The sequence below is a fragment of the Periplaneta americana genome, chromosome 11 (genome assembly GCF_040183065.1).
Source record: "Periplaneta americana isolate PAMFEO1 chromosome 11, P.americana_PAMFEO1_priV1, whole genome shotgun sequence".
In the NCBI taxonomy this organism is placed as follows: domain Eukaryota; kingdom Metazoa; phylum Arthropoda; class Insecta; order Blattodea; family Blattidae; genus Periplaneta; species Periplaneta americana.
In genome coordinates this window covers 63,312,790-63,333,674 of record NC_091127.1, presented here as the reverse complement: position 1 = coordinate 63,333,674, position 20,885 = coordinate 63,312,790, and the positions used below count along the sequence as shown (strand labels likewise).

The window sequence follows — 20,885 nt, the reverse complement described above, 5'->3', positions numbered from 1 at the left end:
AGCATTAGAGCAAGTGGATAGCTTCAAATACATGGGATGTACTATAAGCAGTAGCATGAGCTGCTGTCAAAGTTAAAATGAGGATAGCAATAGCCAAGGAAGCTTTCAGTAGAAAAAGGAATCTTCTGCGGATCTAGAAAAAGAACTAAGGAAGAGACTGGTGAAGTGCTTTGTATAGAGTGTGACATTGTATGGAACAGAAACTTGGACATTACAACGAAATGAAGGGAAGAGACTAGAGATATTTGAAATGTGGATATGGAGAAGAATAGAGCGTGTGAAATGGACAAACAGAATAAGAAATGAACTTTTGTTGGAAAGAGTGGGCGAAGAAAGAATAGTGGAATTGATCAGAAGGAAAAAAGGGAATTAGGTCACTGGCTGATAAGAAACTGCCTACTGAAGGATGCACTGGAAGGAATGGAGACTGGGAGAAGTGTTCGGGTCAGGTGAAAATATCAGGTGATATACGACATTAAGATATATGAACCATAAGTGAAGACTTAAGGAAGGCGAAAAAGAGCAAACGTTGGAGAATGCTGGATTTATAGTGAAAGAAGTTCTATTTGACAGAACAATATATAATATTATATAGAAGCAGTGTAATTATTATTGTATTGCATTGCGTTGCGTTGTTGTGTGGTGGTGCTGTACTGTGCTGTATTCTATTGTGCTGTACTATAGCTAACTTATATTATATTATATTATATTATATTATATTATATTATAAGATACATTAAAGAATATATATTACAGTTATATGAACACTAATAAAAACAATAAAATTATTAAAGAAATTAGTAATAGACATGTTTCGGAGGTGCTTCTCCATCTTCAGTGACTATTTACCACGACGGATGGTTCAGGTGATCAAACCGCGTTGTTGCTTGGCTTAAAAGAGTGTTATCTTATATTATATTTATGTCATCATGTCATACAGTGTCTTATATCGACTCATGTTATATTATATTATTAATTACCTTGATTACAATGAGATCAGTTTTGTGAAAGCATCATTTATTAGGCAACTAAGCCAGGAGATAATGGGATAGAGTGGCCAGTTGCTTTCCCCCTCCAATGCATACATCGCCGATTAGCTACATATTCCACTAATCAGACTCCAGATGCATACAAACACTTGTTCTTCCTCTGACACATATCGTCAAGTGAGATGTATTGCCTGATAATAGATACAAGAGTATCTCGCATCTAAGCTAATTAATATGAAAAACTTAAGTCATTATCTTAGAAAGCATGTTGGAAATATTCAGATTGTCAATTAATATAGATAAACACAATATAATATTTGTTACTCAGTCAAATGACAAATCACTGTAAAATAATGACTTATATTATATGGCCATTAAGTTTTATATACATGAGCTACATTTGTGTCTTCCAATTAGTTTTTCAAATTCTTCAAAATTTTGATTTATTTATTATTTTATTACAGATAACTGCTTCAAACATAGGATGTTTTATAGTGATCTATACAGTTGCCACGTTCAAACGACGTGAGTACTTTTAATTATCCAATCCGATTACACTTTCACAATTGATAATTTCCTATTTCTATTTCGTATTTATTTATATATTTCAGACATAATTCATCACTCATTGGACTCTACTGAACAAGAGTTTCACAGAATATTATGAAGTTAATTACAACACTACGTGGTTTTTAACATATTGTTTTATAGTGATCTATACAGTTGCCACGTTCAAACGACGTAAGTACTATTACTTATCCAATCCAATTCCGATTACACCTTTACGTTTGATAATTTCCTATTTCTATTTCGTATTTATTTATATATTTCAGACATAATTCATCACTTATTGGACTCTGCTGAACAAGAGTTCCACAGAATATTATGAAGTTTAATTACAACACTACGTGGTTTTTAACATTATTTTAATTTATGACTCGTAATATTACATTTTAATTATGGAAATGTTTTGTACACCATTAATCTTAAACAGTTTATCTACCACCAATGTAATAGCTACATAGTTTGATATTGAGATATTGTATAATTGTACCTGAAGATGCCTGAATGGGCGAAAACGTTTGCAATTTGTAGCTCATGTATATAAAACTTAATGGCCATATAATATAAGTCATTATTTTACATTGATTTGTCATTTGACTGAGTAACAAATATTATATTGTGTTCATCTATATTAATTTATTATGTTGTTGGTAATAAAAGTGTCACTAATGATTTTATTAATGGTAATTTTAATATTCGTATACTTTTTAAATTCTTGCAAAGCTTTCAGAGATTTCCAATAATTGCTACATATACCTAAACGACTTAACACTCACGTTACTAAACATAAAATTTATCCGCGTATAAAATAAAACGATGAAAGGCCTTTGCATGTTCCTTCAGGGAATATACAGGCGGGAGCAGAGCGATTGTCTACACAGGATGTTCGCTCGACTGGTAAAAAGAAAAATTAAGTTCCGTACGGCCTGTTATTGTCCGGGCTTCGGAAAGAGGATAATGGAAAACTTCATAATGGAACGGACCAAATTATTTTCCAACACAGAAATGAAGATGGCGTTATTAATCAAAACAAAGAATTATCAGAGTTCTCTTTCTACTTTGATATGTTATCACTCGTTTTGTAAAAGACGCTAACACGCTTACATTCATTTCACTCTGAATTGTGTTCCACATAATAATTAGCGCCAGACATTAATGGTTAATTTCCTAGCTACAAATAAAGCGTTCCTTCGTTAGTTAAGAGGCAGAGAATTGGAGATTTATATTCTCTTTCATGATGTATGAGTTAATGTTAGTGCGTTTGAATGTGGGACTAACAAGTCCGAGTTAATGTATCAGTCACCACATATTATCTGATAAGATTTTTGTATTTATTTCTTAACTTACGTAATTCCTAAGAGGTTTTGCAAGTCTGAGAGTCTTATCGATGTAATTGTTAGTACACTCCTCCGCCGTTTAGTAGAATGCATTTGAGTCTAAATAAAGCAGCAATACAGTACAACGTGGTCTGTTGTGACGAAAATCAAATCCCCCTCATACTGGTAAGGCATCATGTCACAAACACATTATTTCGGACAAAGTGTAAATATTAGGGTAAATTAGGGTCTGTTGGACAGTCGGGCATGTTGGACACTTTGTACTTTAACGTGTTACCTCGCCACTTCTGGGCACAACATTCTGCTAGAAGTCAGTTACGGAAGTAACTTACTCGTGGCTACTTCCGTCATTGACTTCTAGCAGAATGTGGTGCCCACAAGTGGCGAGGTAACACGTTAAAGTACAAAGTGTCCAACATGCCCGACTGTCCAACAGACCCTAATTTACCCTATTCAACGTCTGGAAAACATCGCAAATATTAAGAATATTGCTAGTAATTTTAAGGTAATATTTATTTATTTAATTATTTATTTATTTATTTTTATTTATTTATTTACAATATGGTACATCGTCTATTTTAACGTTGTATCAGATTCACAATAATGAATTAACAATTCTTAAATACCCATTCCCGTATAATCGATTTTTTACTATACTTGACTTTCATGCTATACCTAAACATGATGCTTGCCGATTGCAGGGGACTTACTCCGCGTGTTATATCTAAGTAGTTAAACTTTGGCTTTCTCCTATATCGACGAACCCGTGTAACTATTATTGAAAAAAAAAGTTGGCTACATAGCTGTTTAAAACATTCCATACATCGCAGATATTTCATTCTCATAAATGTAAATGTGGCATATACATCCTGATTACACAACTTTTAACACTACATCACTTCGGAAAATATATTATTTGTCTTTCTTGTGTTAAATTTTATATTACCTCGTTAACATGTTTCAGCCTGCTATCGGCCATCCTCAGAACTGGTTGTTGCTGGTCTTGGCGTCTTTTGTTTATGTTTCCTGTGGGGGTGTGTTTGTGTAGTGTGTTTGGCTGGAACTTCTTTGACTCCACATTACACTACACAAACACACCCCATAGGAAAAACAAACAAAAGGCGCCAAGACCAGCAACAACCAGTTTTAAGAATGGCCGATAGCAGACTGAAACCTGTTAACGAAGTAATATAAAATTTAACACAAGAAAGATAAATAATACGTTTTCCGATGTATATGTGAATTAGATGTTGTGGGAAGCAGGATGTCTAATAAGCTTCTAAGACTGCAGAACACCCCTCATGTTTAAGGAGTATAGTCAATTATAGCGGAAAATGTGCTAAAACAATGAACGGAAGAAAGGGTGTTTTTGAAAGTCTATAAGTTATTGCGCTTTTCTCTTATAAAATGTAAAAATAACATACTAACAGAATGTAAGATCAGAGAATACTTAAACTAGCGTAGAACTTCCTGATAGAGAGATGAAATTTGTATGACTTAGGAAAAGTAGAGAAATGAAATGGAGTCAAAACAGATTCCTAGTATCTATTATATTTTTGTTGTTGTTATTATTATTATTATTATTATTATTATTATTATTATTATTAATTTTATTGGTAAGTTAATATTATATTGTTACTCCTATTTTTAATGTTGATTTCTTTCGTGACAAGTTCATTGACTTCAGTTAATCTCCTCTCAATGTAGGCTATTGATGAATTGTGATCTAGTTTTCTACTTAACATTGTAAAATTTCCAGTGACAATTAGAAATATTTTAATAGTTGGTGGCATGGGTGATACAGCATCGGTTATTAAGCATGTGAATTTCATTTTATTACAGAACATCCTGGACAAATTCAATCCTGGTGCTCGCCAACTGATCAACGCTGGGAAAGCTTATCTCAAGGCTCTTCATGGTGAGTTAATAAATCAATTATTTTTCGTATAATGTACACAGATCTTGTTCTTTTCAGAATAAGTGTCATTTCATTATACACTTACTTGTATAGCATAGTATTAATATGTGTAGAAAATGAGATATTTTTTACGTCGGGGTTGTTAGCAAAATTTGTAGAACTACCAATTTTTCTAATTTACTGTGCTCTCCTGAAAGATATTTTGCTGCGATTTAAGGAATCCGAATGTTAAAAATCACTTATTTACAAAATTGTTTCAATTTTAGTATATGTAGATCAAATACTTGTAAAACGTAATTATTCAATTTGAGATATATTTAAAATTCGCGAGACAGCAATATTCAGTATTACATTAGGAACTTGGTTATAAATTATTGCAGAGCATGAAACCCATTATCTGTCCGGAACTTCTTCTTCAAGTTTCTTTATAAATTTCACGTATTTTCATCGTGAGGACCTAAGAGGTGACGAGAAATATGAATTTTAATTATATTTCAAGTACGAGTAGCCTTTGAGACGAGTTGTTAACGACCCACTGGGCAGTTGTAATGTCTCTAGTACTAAATGTTCTCTACTGAAGTGAAGTGGGGAATTATTACAAATGAAACCGATTTTTGAAATTGGAACTGTTTAATTGATACATGCTTTATTTAACATATATAAAATGATTAATATTCAGATAAGCAATGGTAATTAACTAATTGTATTTGTCTATGAAAGCTAGCAATCATATCAGTCATAAGCATAAAATTATTTTGCAAAGTAGCGAAACATTTGTCGCAAAGAGCAACTTGACATTTCCTGCAGGTTTTTCCAGTCTTACTTTTGAACACTTACCAACTTTTCCTTACTTGATCTAATCCTGTGACCTATTTGGTGTCGACGAGCAGGGGATGAGAAATCTACTATAGTCGCTACGTTGTTATTCCCGTCGTGACTCCTCCTCTTTGCTTACACTTTAAGAAGTGAAGGCTCTATAAAGTCTAGGTAAGTAGTATCGTTCGCCATTTTTGTTCTTTCGTTGCCGAGCTACCAGACGAGGAATCTATTTGCCACACCGTTAAACATTATCATATCGTAGTTCCTATGATAATAAATCAAATGCACTGTAATTGAGCAAATAATTTAGTGGCAAATAACGTCCTCGTGTGCTTTCTGCGAGCGCCAACGAAAGAGCCAAAATTGAGGGCGATTAAGCTTATATTAAGTATTTATGGAGCCTTAGGAAATGCATAACGCCATCAGGAGCGAATCACAAGACGCACACGTTTAAATGTAGCCGACCTGCAACGCGATTGGCTGCCGGAAATAAGAGCGGCGGAAGTGTAGTGACTTAACTGATGATTGTGGTCGAGCTGGAGTCATTCCACACTTCACGAGCAATGCAGTGGCAATATTTCTTCTGCACCTCAAAGGGGTGTTTCTAGAATTGTACGATCTTACTAAGAGACAAAAATTGTTCTCTGGTAAAATAAAAAAAAAGTATATGGCCTACAGGTGAAACTTCTTCGGGTGATTCTTAAGTGCTAAGTCATAACTTAAGCTCGTTAGATTCTTTCTGTTATCACATTTATTTTACATATGAACACTATTTTCAATGAGGTGGATTTTTTGTTGAGACGCCTGTTTCCAGTGCATTAGATTAAATTTGACTTCCTGCCAGGTGTCGTCCTAAGGTATACTAAATTTTTACCTACTAATGCTACCGCTTGGGAAGTCCACACCTGTGGAGTAACGGTGAGCGCGTCTGGCCGCGAAACCAGGTGGCCCGGTTTCGAATCCCGGTCGGGACAAGTTACCTGGTTGAGGTTTTTTTCTGGGGGTTTCCCTCAACCCAATTTGAGCAAATGCTGGGTAACTTTCGATGCTGGATCCCGGGCTCATTTCACCGGCGCATTACCACCTTCATCTCATTCAGACGCTAAATAACCTAAGATGTTGATACAGCGTCGTAAAATAACCTACTTAAATAAAAACTGCTACCGCTTGGGGCATTGTGCAGAACTGAGACAAGGAATCTCGGGGCACTCAAACATAAAGCCGTGTTATGATGAAGATAGAAGGGCGGTAGTTATGCATCGAATGGTTAAATATATACTTTAACTTGATTATTTCCTCCCACGCAAAGCTTAAAGTGGTAATATTGGCAAATGAGATGATTAGGGACTTTGTGCAGCAAACGAGGAATAGAGGGGCGCCTGATTTGTTTGCAAAATCTAGCAAGCGTGAATATAACGAGAATTGGTTTTTGCATATACTTGACCGCAAGGGGGCCTGCATATCCGGACACCTCTCTCTCTGTCACACATGTTGTTACGCAATCTGTGCATCGGGAAATACTAGTTGGGCACACTGTGCCTTCCAATCAGGCAATAAAAACACGGTGGTCCTCTAATTATTTCTGCGGTGAGCCCGCACAAGGAATTTCATTAGGAACAAGTCCACCTTGTTAAGTGCTGCCCCCTGTTTGTCAGTCGCATACTAATTGATTTCAGCCCCCGTCCGCCCTCATCAACTCATCCTCCCCGTTCGATACGATAGCCGTCCCCCATGAAACAATGCACACTGCCTCGCTCGCTATCTCTCTCTCTCTCTCTCTCTCTCTGTCTCTCTGTCTCTTGAGCCTTTTTATTAGCTGTCTGTTTTCTACGTGTTGTTGATAGCGCTGTATCGCACGTTACTACTCAAACTAACTGCAAGAAATTTATATGTTCCATAATACATTACTTCAATGCCGCGTAATAAATGTCATTTACTATTGAAATGTACCGTATTTAATTACATTTGTAAGATAAAAAAGTTTCAATTTAAAATATGAATAGAGTGCTCTCTTAAATAGGAAGTTATTTCCGTATGTACTGTTTAGTTTATATTGTATTGTTTAAGTGATGTTACTGCACAGTACATATTGACACAGTGTATTGTGAACCATGCCATATAGGCCTATTGTATTATTTAACAAAAGAACAAGATGCGTTACTCACTCCACGATAGCAGTTCCCTAATAAAAATTGTCTTTTCATATATACTTAATTCCTTTTCCCTTTCCCTTATTACAATACCTTCATTCTCTTCCTTTTTCTGTCTCTCTTTTTCATTTTTATTTCACTTTTAATGTCGCTCTTTCTCTTCACTCCTTTCCTATTTTGTTCCGAAACATTTAATTTGTTTCTGTCCATTTATTTCTTCAATTTTTTTTACAGGTCTGGAATTATACATATATAATTCTTTACTTTCAATGTATGAACATTTCCTTTCTTTTCGCTTCTTATCTTCCTTTGATCGCATCTTACCCTCTTTTCGTCACTTATTACTCCTTTTTGTCGCTTCTTGACTTTTTTTCGTCGCTAGTCACTTTTTCTTCGTCACTTGTTATTTTTCTTTTCGTTGCTTCTTACTTCTCTTTTTGTTGCTCTTATTTTTATTTTCGCCACTTCTTACTTTTCTTTTCGTTGCATCTTACTTCTCTTTTCATCGCTCCTTAATTTTCTTTTCTTAGCTTCTTACTTTTCTTTTCGTCAATTCTTCATCTGCTTTACGTTGCTTCTTATTTCTCTTTTCGTCAATTATTCCTTTGCTTTTTGTTGCTTCTTACTTTTCTTTGTGTTGATTCTTACTTTTCTTTTCGCTCTTTCTTAGTTTTCTTTTCGTTGCTTCTTACTTTTCTTTTCGTTGCTTCTTACTTTTCTTTTCGTTGCCTCTTTATTTTCATTTCATTATTTCTTAATTTATCTTTCGTTGATTCTTACTTTTCTTTTCGTTCTTTCTTAGTTTTTTCGTTGCTTCTTACTTTTCTTTTCGTTGCTTCTTACTTTTCTTTCCGTTGCCTCTTTATTTTCCTTTCATTACTTCTTAATTTTCCTTTCGTTGATTCTTACTTTTCTTTTCGTTCTTTCTTAGTTTTTTCGTTGCTTCTTACTTTTCTTTTCGTTGCTTCTTACTTTTCTTTTCGTTGCTTCTTACTTTTCTTTTCGTTGCTTCTTACTTTTCCTTTCGTTGCTTCTTACTTTTCTTTTCGTTGCCTCTTTATTTTCCTTTCATTACTTCTTAATTTTCCTTTCGTTGCTTCTTACTTTTCTTCGCTTCTTAACCTTTCTTCCAGTTGCTTTCTAATCATTTGTTCCTTCCTTCTAACTTTTCTTTTCGTCACTTTTCGCTTTTTACTTTTCTTTTTGTCACTGCCTACTTCTCTTTTCGTCGCGTTTTACTTTTCTGTTCGTAGCTTCTTTCTTTTTTTTTCGTCGATTCTTAATTTTCTTTTCATGGTTTCTTACTTTTCTTTTCGTCGCTTCTAACTTTTCTTGCGTCTCTTACTTTTCTTTCCGTCATCTGTTTATATTTATTTGCTTCTTGATTCGTTCTTTTCTCTTCACTTCTCTTTCGTTTATCGCCGCGTGTTATTTTACTTTTCGTCGTTTACTTGTCTCTATAGTTATTCATTTCTTCACTTTTTCGTTTCTTTTCAATTATATTCCTTTTATTTTCTTCTGTCATTTGTTTTCGCTTCTCCCATTTTTCCTTCCTACCATCGAGCTATTATGGTTTTATATTCGGTATATTATATCCTCTTTACTATAATATGATACATTTGAAACTAGAAATTAAAATAATTTTTATAGGCCTTACTTGTAAGCATTCTAATTCCTTAAAGATTGTGCCTTATAGTGCATAACGATAGGCCTATCATTTCTATGAATATTTTATTCAATACAAACGTACTTGCAATTAGCAACAGCGTGATGTTTCATTTTCATGGCGTACGACAAGACTGGGGCAGTTCTATAAAAGAGATATAGCCTATATTCACATTCCTGCCAGAAAAAAAGGATCCAATTCTACTTGTTTCGGAGCCACTGTGACAAGAGAATAATATGTTTTTGTAAAATGTCATTTGTATGTTTACTTATACGAATGTCTTAACATTTTCCAAGCCTGCCATTATATATTTCATTGAAACATGAAAATAATTAAAATTTTCTCTTTCGCTTCATTTTGTTTCAAGGTGAAAATTTTAAAAAGTCACTGCTATTTGGCATGATTTTCGAGCCGTCTTAGGTCACATTCTTTCCATAAATTTACTCTTCAGTAACTGCAATGGGGAGTAGTCATCACTTCCAACGTACTGCCCACACTCCGGCTGTCGGCCTCGTACTGTTGCTTCCCACTTTTCACATCCCTCACAATAGTTTCCGTCAATCAGCAATTTACAAAATGATTAAAAGCCTAAATAAAAGAAATTAATTTCTAAGAATGACCAATCTAGACTTTTTAAGTGTGATGAAGAAACTGTTCAGTGTGGTTACCGTCGCACAGAGGGTGGGTATGGTCCCTGGCGCCCGCACGATCGACCGTCGTCTAGTTCCCCCGCCTCTACCCATAGGAACAGAGTCAACAATAGGAAGCCAGCAAGCAAGCAGGGGTTAGAGTCGGAGCAAGGGATTTTGAACAACTAAATTCAATTCAATCGGCTCCACCACCACCTCACACCCTTTTCTTCTTGAATGAAAAGCCCTCTACCACCCTCTCATCTCCCGCCCCATCACAGCCACACGTATGGAACTGTAAATCCTTTTATGATGCAAATTTTCCCTAACTCTGTCACATACAAAGTGTGAGGGTTTTAAATAAATTCCACACAGTTACAATTGCTGATACGGTTTATACGTGTTTCATATTTTTTGCAGCTTTTTAAAAATCATGGAAAATGGTATAAGCATGCTCTCCCGGCATTCTTTTTGTAACCAAGCAACCACGGCCCTGCTTTTGTAAATGTTTTCAGTAATGGAGTGTAGTTATACTTTTCCTTCAGAATCCTATAAATAGGTTCATCATGACACTGGAAATGCCACTTGCGAATTCAGGAGATGAATGCGATTGCGTATTTCAGTGTTTTGGGAACCCTATTATTTTTAAATATGATAAATGATCTGCCTAAAAATATTTATAGTAACTCGATTGTATTTGCTGATGATACTATTTTGTATCATACTAATGATGACATAATTGATATAAAGTTTGTTATGGACAACTCCTTTAACCCTAGATAATATATACACAGATAGCTCGATCTCATAGGCTTTGACAGTAAGAACTTTTGTCAGGTTTACTATGCTGCCATCTAGTTGTTACATAAAGAGTTACGTCATAATTCCCATTTGAATTGCATCAAGATAAACGCGTTTATCTTGATAGAAGACTGACTTACAGACAACATATAAATTTAATCTGAAGAGCGTTTCAACGTTTCATGCTGCTGTATCTTCTTTTCAATTTTTTTTATTTTATTGGGTTATTTTACGACGCTGTATCAACATCTAGGTTATTTACCGTCTGAATGAGATGAAGGTGATAATGCCAGTGAAATGAGTCCGGGGTCCAGCACCGAAAGTTACCCAGCATTTGCTCATATTGGGTTGAGGGAAAACCCCGGAAAAAACCTCAACCAGGTAACTTTCCCCGACCGGGAATCGAACCCGGGCCACCTGGTTTCGTGGCCAGACGCGCTGACCGTGTGGGCATCTTCTTTTCAAAAGTCGCATCTCTCTTAAAGTCAAAGTTTTGTTATACACTTGTCTGATCCGTTCATATATGTTATATGCTTGTGAAATTTGGTCAAATACTCATATACGTCATATTAAAAGGCTGCATGTAATACAAAGATCAGTATGTAGGACAATCACGGGAGCAGACTATGATATCAGTAACTCTCAACTATATGAGTTACTAAATATAATGTTATTTAGTGATTATATTCAAAATGCCAGAACCAAATTTATATAACCTCTAAGAACACATCCAAATCCATTGCTCAATAGTTTAGTAATTTCTCATGTTTAATAAATGAGTGATTTCTTGTAAAACACTTCACTCTTGGTGAAAGTTTTTGAATGTAAATTGTATTTTTTATACTGAATCATGTACTATGTTACATACATCTTGTAAAAGTCATGGTTCCATTTTGCAACCTGGTACTTAAATATATATAACTTACATTTCTGGGGGAAAAAAAATTGAATTGCATTAGCGACTGTACTGCCATCTCGTGTTCGTTTACGGCGGACGGGTCGCGATCCTGGCGGTTGTTCTCTTCAAAGTGCTGCCGATTATAATATAAGGACGACCTATCTGTTACATACATGATCTAGGCTTTAACGAAACAGCTACCTGGTTTGAGGCTAATGGATTTTGTTTAAATCAGACTAAGACACAACATGTGTTGTTTACGTCAAGTGATTCCACAATTTACAACTCTCAGCTATCTGCTAAACGTTTAGGAATTGTACTGGATCCCAAATTTTTCTTGGGCCCCACACATTGATAATGTTTGTACTAAACTCTCAAGGGTTATTTATTTATTAAGCAAATTGAAATCACTGGTGCCTAAATCATATGTAAAAAGTGCTTATTTTGCCTTCTTCAATAGTATAATAACCTATGGTATTTCTGTATGGGGAAATAGTTCTAGTGTATCTAATGTTTTCCTTCTACAAAAAAAAAAAAAGCCTTACGTATTTTAAATGGTTCTGCTTATGATGCGCTCTGTAAGCCATTATTCATAAATGAGGCTATTCTGACTGTTATTAATCTTTACATCTTCACTTCTTTGCTGAAGGTAAAGAAAAATTTAGCAAATTATTATCACAGATCTGACAATCATAATTACCTATAATACAAGATACAATTTTCACTTGACTGAATCTAATGTTAGATTGGAAACAACTAAAATACAATTTATGTCCGTGGCAGTGTCTATGTTTAATAGATTACATAAGTCTGCGCACATTGTTAACTATAACACATTTAAGAATTTTTTAAAACGCTGGATGATTAATCATCCCTTTTATAGTATCAGTGAATACTCTGATTCCTCTGTTATAGGTCTCGCAAATAGGAAATACCGACAGAAGAAATGCGAATGAAACAATGCGATAAGGAAAAGCGGGTGACAGGAAAATTATATTCAAGAGTATAGTCAGAAGAGAAATGACATCGATAGAATCAGTCTTGCGTTGTGATAGTTACATTACGACTTTAGTTTGTTCCATTGCATGTGAATACGTGTCTTGTATCGCACGGTATTATTATTTCAATCGTAAACATATGTTGCGCGTTTAATTAGCTTCGAATTTTTCTCTTGCTACGTTCTTTATTTCCACAGCGATGTCCTCATTTGTTCATATTCTTGGAATAGACAGTACTTCCATCGGCCCGCACCTCTCGCCCTTCGGCGTGCCTACATACACACGTCAAAACAGACAGCAACGCCATCATTGATTTTCGGTAATCGTTTCTTGCGCGAGCTATAATAACATGTTTCTAATATAATTTTATTCTCTCTGCTTTGTTTTTATTATGACTATGTCCGTAGTATTTGTGTAATACTCATGATTTTAATCTAATCTAATCTAATCTAATATAGACATCATTATCTTCACACTCTTTATATCCACATGTGATACTTCTGCAGTGCATTTGGTACTGTGCTTGTTCCTTATACTGTGTTTCTTTGATTTCTTCTTCTCTTAAGCTACCCTTTGATCTCTCCACAAAGGATATCTCCCAACCTCCTTTTGTGATAAGTAGACAGTTGTCAAAGTGCTTTACTTATTTACATTTTTTGTGTCATCTGTGATACTGAGCAAATGTTTACACATAGACAAATTTCGGGTTATAACCGTATGTTGAAACTTACCACATACAAAGTCAGAGCAAGAGCATTTCATTAGAGAGTGCACCTGGTGCCACAACTTTCGTGACCTGGAACTACAGCTGGGCCACAAAGAGAAATTTCCTATATTCTTCCATATTACAAGTTGTATTTTTTCACTTTTTTATATCCAACATAATAAGAAGACTAGTAAGCATATACAATAACATTATCCGCCTGTACATTTAAAGAAAATATACGGTACATAATATATCTTGCCAGCATATACTTCATTTATATTACTGTCTGAGTTACTTTAAAAATGACATCATTGTGTTTCAGTGCTTGAAAAATCGCTTTGTAAATTTTCGAGACTTTTCTTACAATCTATTTTCAGCGGTCCACTGGATCATTAGAGGTTACTCAGACACCACTCCTGTAGATCTGCCACTGTTTACGAGATTCCCGAACTCTTCACAGATTGAAACATCGATGTCGTGCCACGAAATATTTGAATGGCCAGCCTATATATCAGGTTATTACAAACAATCCACAAAAGTATACAAAAATATTCCCATATATAGACTACTATTATTAAGGCTAACCTGGTTATTACGTAGAACTGGATTTAAAAATAAGTCGATCGAATTAAGAAATATCTGTATAAGAATTATATTGGAAATGATGTAACATACAAGGTGAAATCAATATATTTCCGAACTGCACTTGTATTTCTATAGTCGATTTGCAAAAGGAGACGCGTCAAAAATAACAAAGTGTTGGGAAATGGCAATAAACCATAATAGACTTAAAAAATTAAAATGTTCGTGGGTCCTAAATGCATGTATCCATAGTGATCTAATTAAAAAAAAAATATGAATATTTTAGTTTAACTTTGTTATAGTTTTTGCGATTTTCCAACACTTCGTTATTTTGGACATGCCCTCTTTCGCAAATCGACGACAGATTTATTGTATACTTAAATATATATATTATATATATATATATATATATATATATATATAGGCGCGTTTCCTCCATATCTGTTAAGTCAGCCTATCATACAGTGTCAGAGTTTCTTTAAGAACTGAGCTTCTACACGTGATTTATGTGCAAATATGTCAAAGACCTATTGCGATTTTTCCTGGAAACTCTCCATATACCCTTTGTGGCTAGTCTTCTTCTCTGCCTTTCAAGTTATGCATTTAGTATAAGTTGTAGGCGTTTTCTTGGGTTTTCGTTTCCTATGTCCTTCATTCATGGCAGTCTGGAAACTCATTGTCACTTGCACAGTGAACTCTCGTAAGTTCGAATGAACAGAATTGAAATTTCAATCCAATAAGGATAGTGGGTGTGGCAGGTGAAATGAATACAAATTCTTATTGTTTATCCATCAAAGAATACAGTACTGTACTTGCATTTCCTGCCCGCCCCGAGACTTGTGTATGCGCTTCTAGTACCACAGTGAGTTTCGACATTTCCGTCTCACAAACGGCACAATTCTCAAATAGAATAAGAAGAGTTCATTAATTTAAAATCAGTTATTAATATGGATGTCCTAATCAATAAAATATTCTGTTTTCCTTTAACAAAAGTATCACGACAAGACACAGAAGCAATTCCCATTCATATGGCAAACCCATTTCTTAGTGCCCGTATAGGGGCGTGTCTAATTCTCCTAAGTAAGCTGTCGAACTATAGAATGTCGAACTTGTTTTCTATCGAACTTAAGAGCTTCCACTGTACTTGAGATTGTCTGATAATTATCTAATAATTGTTGCGAAAATTAAGTATATGTGGCAAGAGTTAGTACAGAACATGAGCAAGATAGCTAGTATAAAAATATCAATGAAGCACTCAATAAGTTATGTTGTGATGATAACCAGTGTGGTGAACATTACATAAAACTGGCTGCCGTCGTGGTCAAAAAGAACAGGATAGGATGCCTCCATTGAGGCTGTACTCGGAAGTTGGGACTGATTACCTGGGATCTATTCCACAAAGGTATGGTGTTGTTCTAAATTCTCTAGCAAGTAGTAAAATACTACAGTTTCTGTTCCATAAAAGATTTTTATACAATAGTACTTTACCACTCCATAGGCCTACTTAGAAATTGCCAATGAAGTTTCATGATTGTGTTCCACAAAAGTACTAGTACTTGTAACTTACTAGTGAATTGTCAAGTATTCTGTACCAATGAAAGGAGACTAATACATACATGTATTAATGCGATTTAAATATATTTATTTCCTAATATTAAGATATACTGGGTGTTCAGTTCAAAATGTGTCATGGCTCGCTGTATGTCGTTATGTGGCTGGTCGATGAGCCTAGAGAATTCAATCTTCCTACACTTCCACAGAGGCGTATTACCTAAATGCGAGAGAAGTTGCCTAGCAAGTACGGCGTTCATTCTGAAGATTACTTACCGATACGTACGGTAACGCCAATAGTGGCAAGAATGTGAACTGTTTGGAAACACGTACTGAAGTGAGTTTTTTTCTTACTGTCGGGATATGGGGAGAGGGTTAAGACGATTACTTACGTATTTGTTGACATTAACTTGGACGGCCAACATGGACACGGAGCATTTTGATTTGTGTTGTGGAATGTTGCCGTAATGCAATCGAAGATAAGAAATACCCTGCGTACGATTTGCCCGCGCAAAACACAGTTCGAAAGAGGTTATGGTAGCACACAGACTTTACAGACCGCCATCTGTTGCTACGACATTCAAGTTATACCGTACACGTTCTCAAGTTCAGATTGAACGCCTTGATTAATAGGCAATTTCTCTGACATAAAAGCTGAAACTCGCTTCAAATCGCTGACTCACAACAATGACGTCATGACACACTTTGAAATGAACACCCAGTATTTTGATAAATATGTACTATAGAATATTTTTTCTTCTCCTATTTCCTTCAAAGGAAACAATTTAATCTTCTTTGACACCATTACAATAATTTTGCAGTGTTTGTAATTTCGTAGCAATTAAGTTTGAGAGTGAAGATCGTTATTAGTGGCATCTGTTGGCTAATATGGGAAACTATCAAGGTGCATTTTGCGGGGATCGCGGAAGAACATGATGATAATAATAAGGAAGTTGTCTACATTTTTTATTATTGAAGAAGTAATAAATAATAGCATTTCAGAGTTACGAAATTCATAGAATCTACGAATCTTTGCTGTATAACCTACCTTAAAATACATTACGATTAAAGAAACAAACATAATTTAATTCGATGAATGAAATACGAAGATAACTGACTGTTTCATGTTATGACGTATGTTTATTGATATGACGTCACTAGTAGCTATTCATTGGTACTGTACAACACTCTTTAATTCTTTCGTGGAACAGAAAGATAGGCCTACAATTCCGTACTTAACAATATATTTCATCAGTAATTTGTAATGTACAACATCTAACCTTTGTGGAATTGGATTCTGATTGTGATATTTCCTAGGTCTTCCCTAATTGTAAGGCGAATGTCGAATAGGCCTTGGCGAATTCCCTGATTCATCTACAGGGTGATTCACGAGGATTTACCGTCCTTTACGGAGCTTATTTCCGAAGACATTCTGAGCAAAAAATGTCATAAATATTGATCCTATTCTCAATATTTACAGAGTTACGTTTCGTTATTGGAACGCATTGCTGTGAACGAGTGATCTTGGTCAGCGTGCAGTCAGCAGCCAGCGCGAGCGCTGCGGAAATCAAAGATAGCCGTATGTAATTACGTAGCGTGACGAGTGCCGTTCACAAGCGTGCGGCCAAGTGTAATCAAGCGGACGGCGACATTTTTTAAAATGTGTTGTAACCTCTTCAAGACTGTAAATTAGGATGCAAAATTGAACTGTAAATAATTAAGTCGGTGGAAGTGGTGTGATTTGTAATAATTGTTATGATAAGTGCGTAAAAATAATGTAATTTTCTAGTTAAAAATAGAAAAAGATGTCTGTACGAAGCAACTGAGGGGTTCACAGCACATTTTTAGCTTCATAATAGTTGCCAATTAAAGAAATGAGACTTCTGAATGATTCGTTCTCTGTTTGTAGTGTTCTTTTACTTTGAAACTAAGGAAAAAACGTATTTTACAAACAACTTTAAATTAGTGTAACTCTGAAAATATTCAGAATAGGAACTATGTTTATATGACATTTTTTGCTCGAAATGTCTTCAGAAATAAGCTCCTTAAAGGACGGTAAATCCTCGTGAATCACCCTGTATAAACAATTCCATTTAAGTTGAAAGCGGTGGAGATCATAGAACACCCACTAATTATCCGGCCTAGATGTTGATACAGCGTCGTAAAATAACCCAATAAAATAAATTAAATAAATAAATAAAAATTATCCGTTAAAAAACTATGTAACGCACTCAGTGCTGGGGCAAGGGAAGAACTGGCAGAACCAGATACATGTGATCCCAACATTCGTTCAGTCTATTTAACTATTTTATGATTTCTACATATGATTTTTTAAGACCTCTATCATTATATTTTACGCTTCTTTTCTTCCAAAGCTCTGCCAGTCATTGTCTAAAAGTTTGTGTTATTTTGCATGTCACTTAAAAACTCGCTGAGTCCGTAGACTGGCGGGTAAAAAAAAACTACCCACAGGCCAGTCCTTTCATAAAAATGGACTTAACACGTTTTCGGATCACACTCTTCAATTGTTTCACCATATAATACGTGTAATGTCAATTGTGTTATATTTTGGAATATAATTCACACTAGCTTAGTTATGAACGTAAGAACACACAACTGCATTTGAGTTTCCGCTCCACTTAACGTCAATGTGCCATGGAATCAGTGGTGTAGAAGAAGATGGTAACCTTTATAAAGCCGAGTAACTTGTATTTCAGCTTACAAACATTAAACTCGAAGCGTTCTGGCTGTATATAGAAGATATTATTTTATTTCTATACTAATAAACTTTAAGGAGTTATATCTACGAACCATTTTTATGTAATTTCATTAAGTTGTACACGTGGGCGCTCAAACGTAAATCAGTAAACTGGCGAGGAAATAACATTGGCTCCACGAACGTGTCTTTGTCCCATTATCTGATTCGCCCGATGAATAAAGAACATCGTGTTGGAACTACAGCCCGCTCGCTTACCGCTCATTAGCACATTCTATGCTCTGTGTACGAATTCTGCACCTCAGTTGAACTGTAATTAGGGACAGAGAGTCTCTGTGCGACGTGTTGTTTTTCTTATTTCCACAGGGGCCATACAGAGTTCCCAATATGCAAATAGTTATTTCTATTTAGCATTTAGTACATATTACCCGCACTGGTGGACACGTGGGCTAAGGTGTATTTTTAGAGCTGAATGAAAATCGTATCATGGGTTCGAAACTCGCTTAGTATTTGAAAGTTAATTCTTTTATCCATGTGATATTTGGTAATGGACCTTTCTCAAATCTACATCAATATGGGTATTGTCAGTATGTAACGTATCAAGTTTCAGAATTATTCAAATTTCTACTTTACGCCAAGGCTTAATATCGAACTTTAATACCACCATCACCACGAAGACCAACAAAATTATCATCGCCAATAAGATGACCAACATCACAGTCAAAATAATACAACTGATGAATTGTTTAAGCTTATAAATTGAATTAATCTACTTCATATGAATTGTATAGCTTAACGAAAATAAGTTTGTAAATTGAACTAATTTGATTGTATATGTTTGTATAGTTTGGCTGATGAATTGTATATGTTCTTAAAATGATTACTAGTCTGTGTAGCTCTACTGATGAATTGTATATAGACCTACTGTAAATTGAATGGTAATATGTATAGCTCAACTGATGAATTGTTTATGATTATAAATTGAATTAATCTACTTGATATTAATTGCACAAATTTGTATAGCTTAATGAAAGTATGCTACTTTGTATTGTATATATTTGTATATTTTTGGCCGATGAATTGTATATGCTTTAAATTGAATAGTAATCTATATAGCTCTACTGATAAATTGTTTGTGTTTGTAATTTGAAGTAGTTTGCATGATATGTATTATTAATTTCTGTATATCACAACTGGTTGAATTGTTTATGCCTTAAATTTAATTAACTTGTTTTGTATTATAATATAGCTCAACTTATGAATGATCGTTTGCGTTTGTAAATTTAATAATCTGATTGGCTATGTATTGTATACTTTTAGTAGAGCCATCGATGTAGGTCAGTCGGCAGACTCGCTGGGCTGTTGATCCGGAGCTGCGTTCGGGCTTGAGTTGGATCCCCCTTTGGTCTTTGGTTTCTTCCGAGGTTTTCCCCAGCCGTGGGACTGAAGCCGGATGGTCTATGACGAGTCTATGGCGAGTTCTTGGCATCAACCCCTTTGATTTGATTACCTGGTTGGGTTTTTCCGAGGTTTCCCCCACCAAAAGGCAAATGCCGGGTAATATTTTGGCGAATCCTCGGACCTCATCTCATCTCACTACATCTCGCCAAAATGTAAAAAAAAAAAATGTAAAAAATTGCAAAAAAATTCTAAGAATTGTAGAAAATTACTAAATTGTAAAACTATAAAAATTTGTAAAAATTGTAATTGTAATATTGTAAAATGTTGACTTGTTCCACATCTTAAAGCTTCATTGCTCATGTAAGATCTATGGAATAAAATAAATGAATGAATGAACAACCTGCATTGTCACAGGTACAGATATAATAATAATAATAATAATAATAATAATAATAATAATAATAATAATAATAGTAATAATATTTATTTATTTATTTATTTATTTATTGTGGCGAAGTTAAGGCCATCAGGCCTTCTTTTCCACTTAGCCAGAAACAAAAGAAGCTGATATAATTTGCAACCGCTAATATCAATTTAAACAATACCAACTGTTTTACTATCGCTGTCATTAATACTACATACACTAAAGGCAAAACTACTAGAATCAGTACCGATTAGAAATTACTACGTGTCAACGTAACATATCTGTCAGTACTAAGACTAACATCAAAACCAATAACTATACCAGTAATATTAACACTAATAGGCCCTACGTCTCCCAACATGAATACCATCACTGAGAATTCTCTGAATACTAACAGTATCAGTATCAATGCGATCGTCACTGCTGTCATCACCAACAACATCAGCTTAACGCTAAGCACCAATACAAACACCATCACTGCCAATGTCAATATCAACACGACTACCACTACTTTCAGCAGCAGTTTGATCAACATCTCTGCAGTATAAATACGACCAACATCCTTACCAGTGTCACTTTCAGCTTGAACACGATTATCATCACTCAATATGAACACAATCACCGTTACTGCCAACACCTACGCGACCACCGTCACTGCCAGTAACAACACGATCACCATCACTGCCAGTAACAACACGACCACCACCACTGTCGGTAACAACACGACCACTATCAC

At 35.0% G+C, this 20,885-nt stretch overlaps 1 protein-coding gene across 2 annotated transcripts in view; it reads left to right on the top strand.

The window, feature by feature from the left end:
• The window catches only part of IRSp53 (Insulin receptor substrate 53 kDa), a 1,482,105-nt gene that overhangs the window by 600,102 nt on the left and 861,118 nt on the right, over nt 1-20,885 (top strand). For both annotated transcript variants that reach the window (XM_069839560.1, XM_069839559.1), the window contains exon 3: nt 4,733-4,808. In XM_069839560.1, coding sequence (XP_069695661.1) covers nt 4,733-4,808 — 76 coding nt within the window. The remainder of the gene's footprint in view (nt 1-4,732; nt 4,809-20,885) is intronic.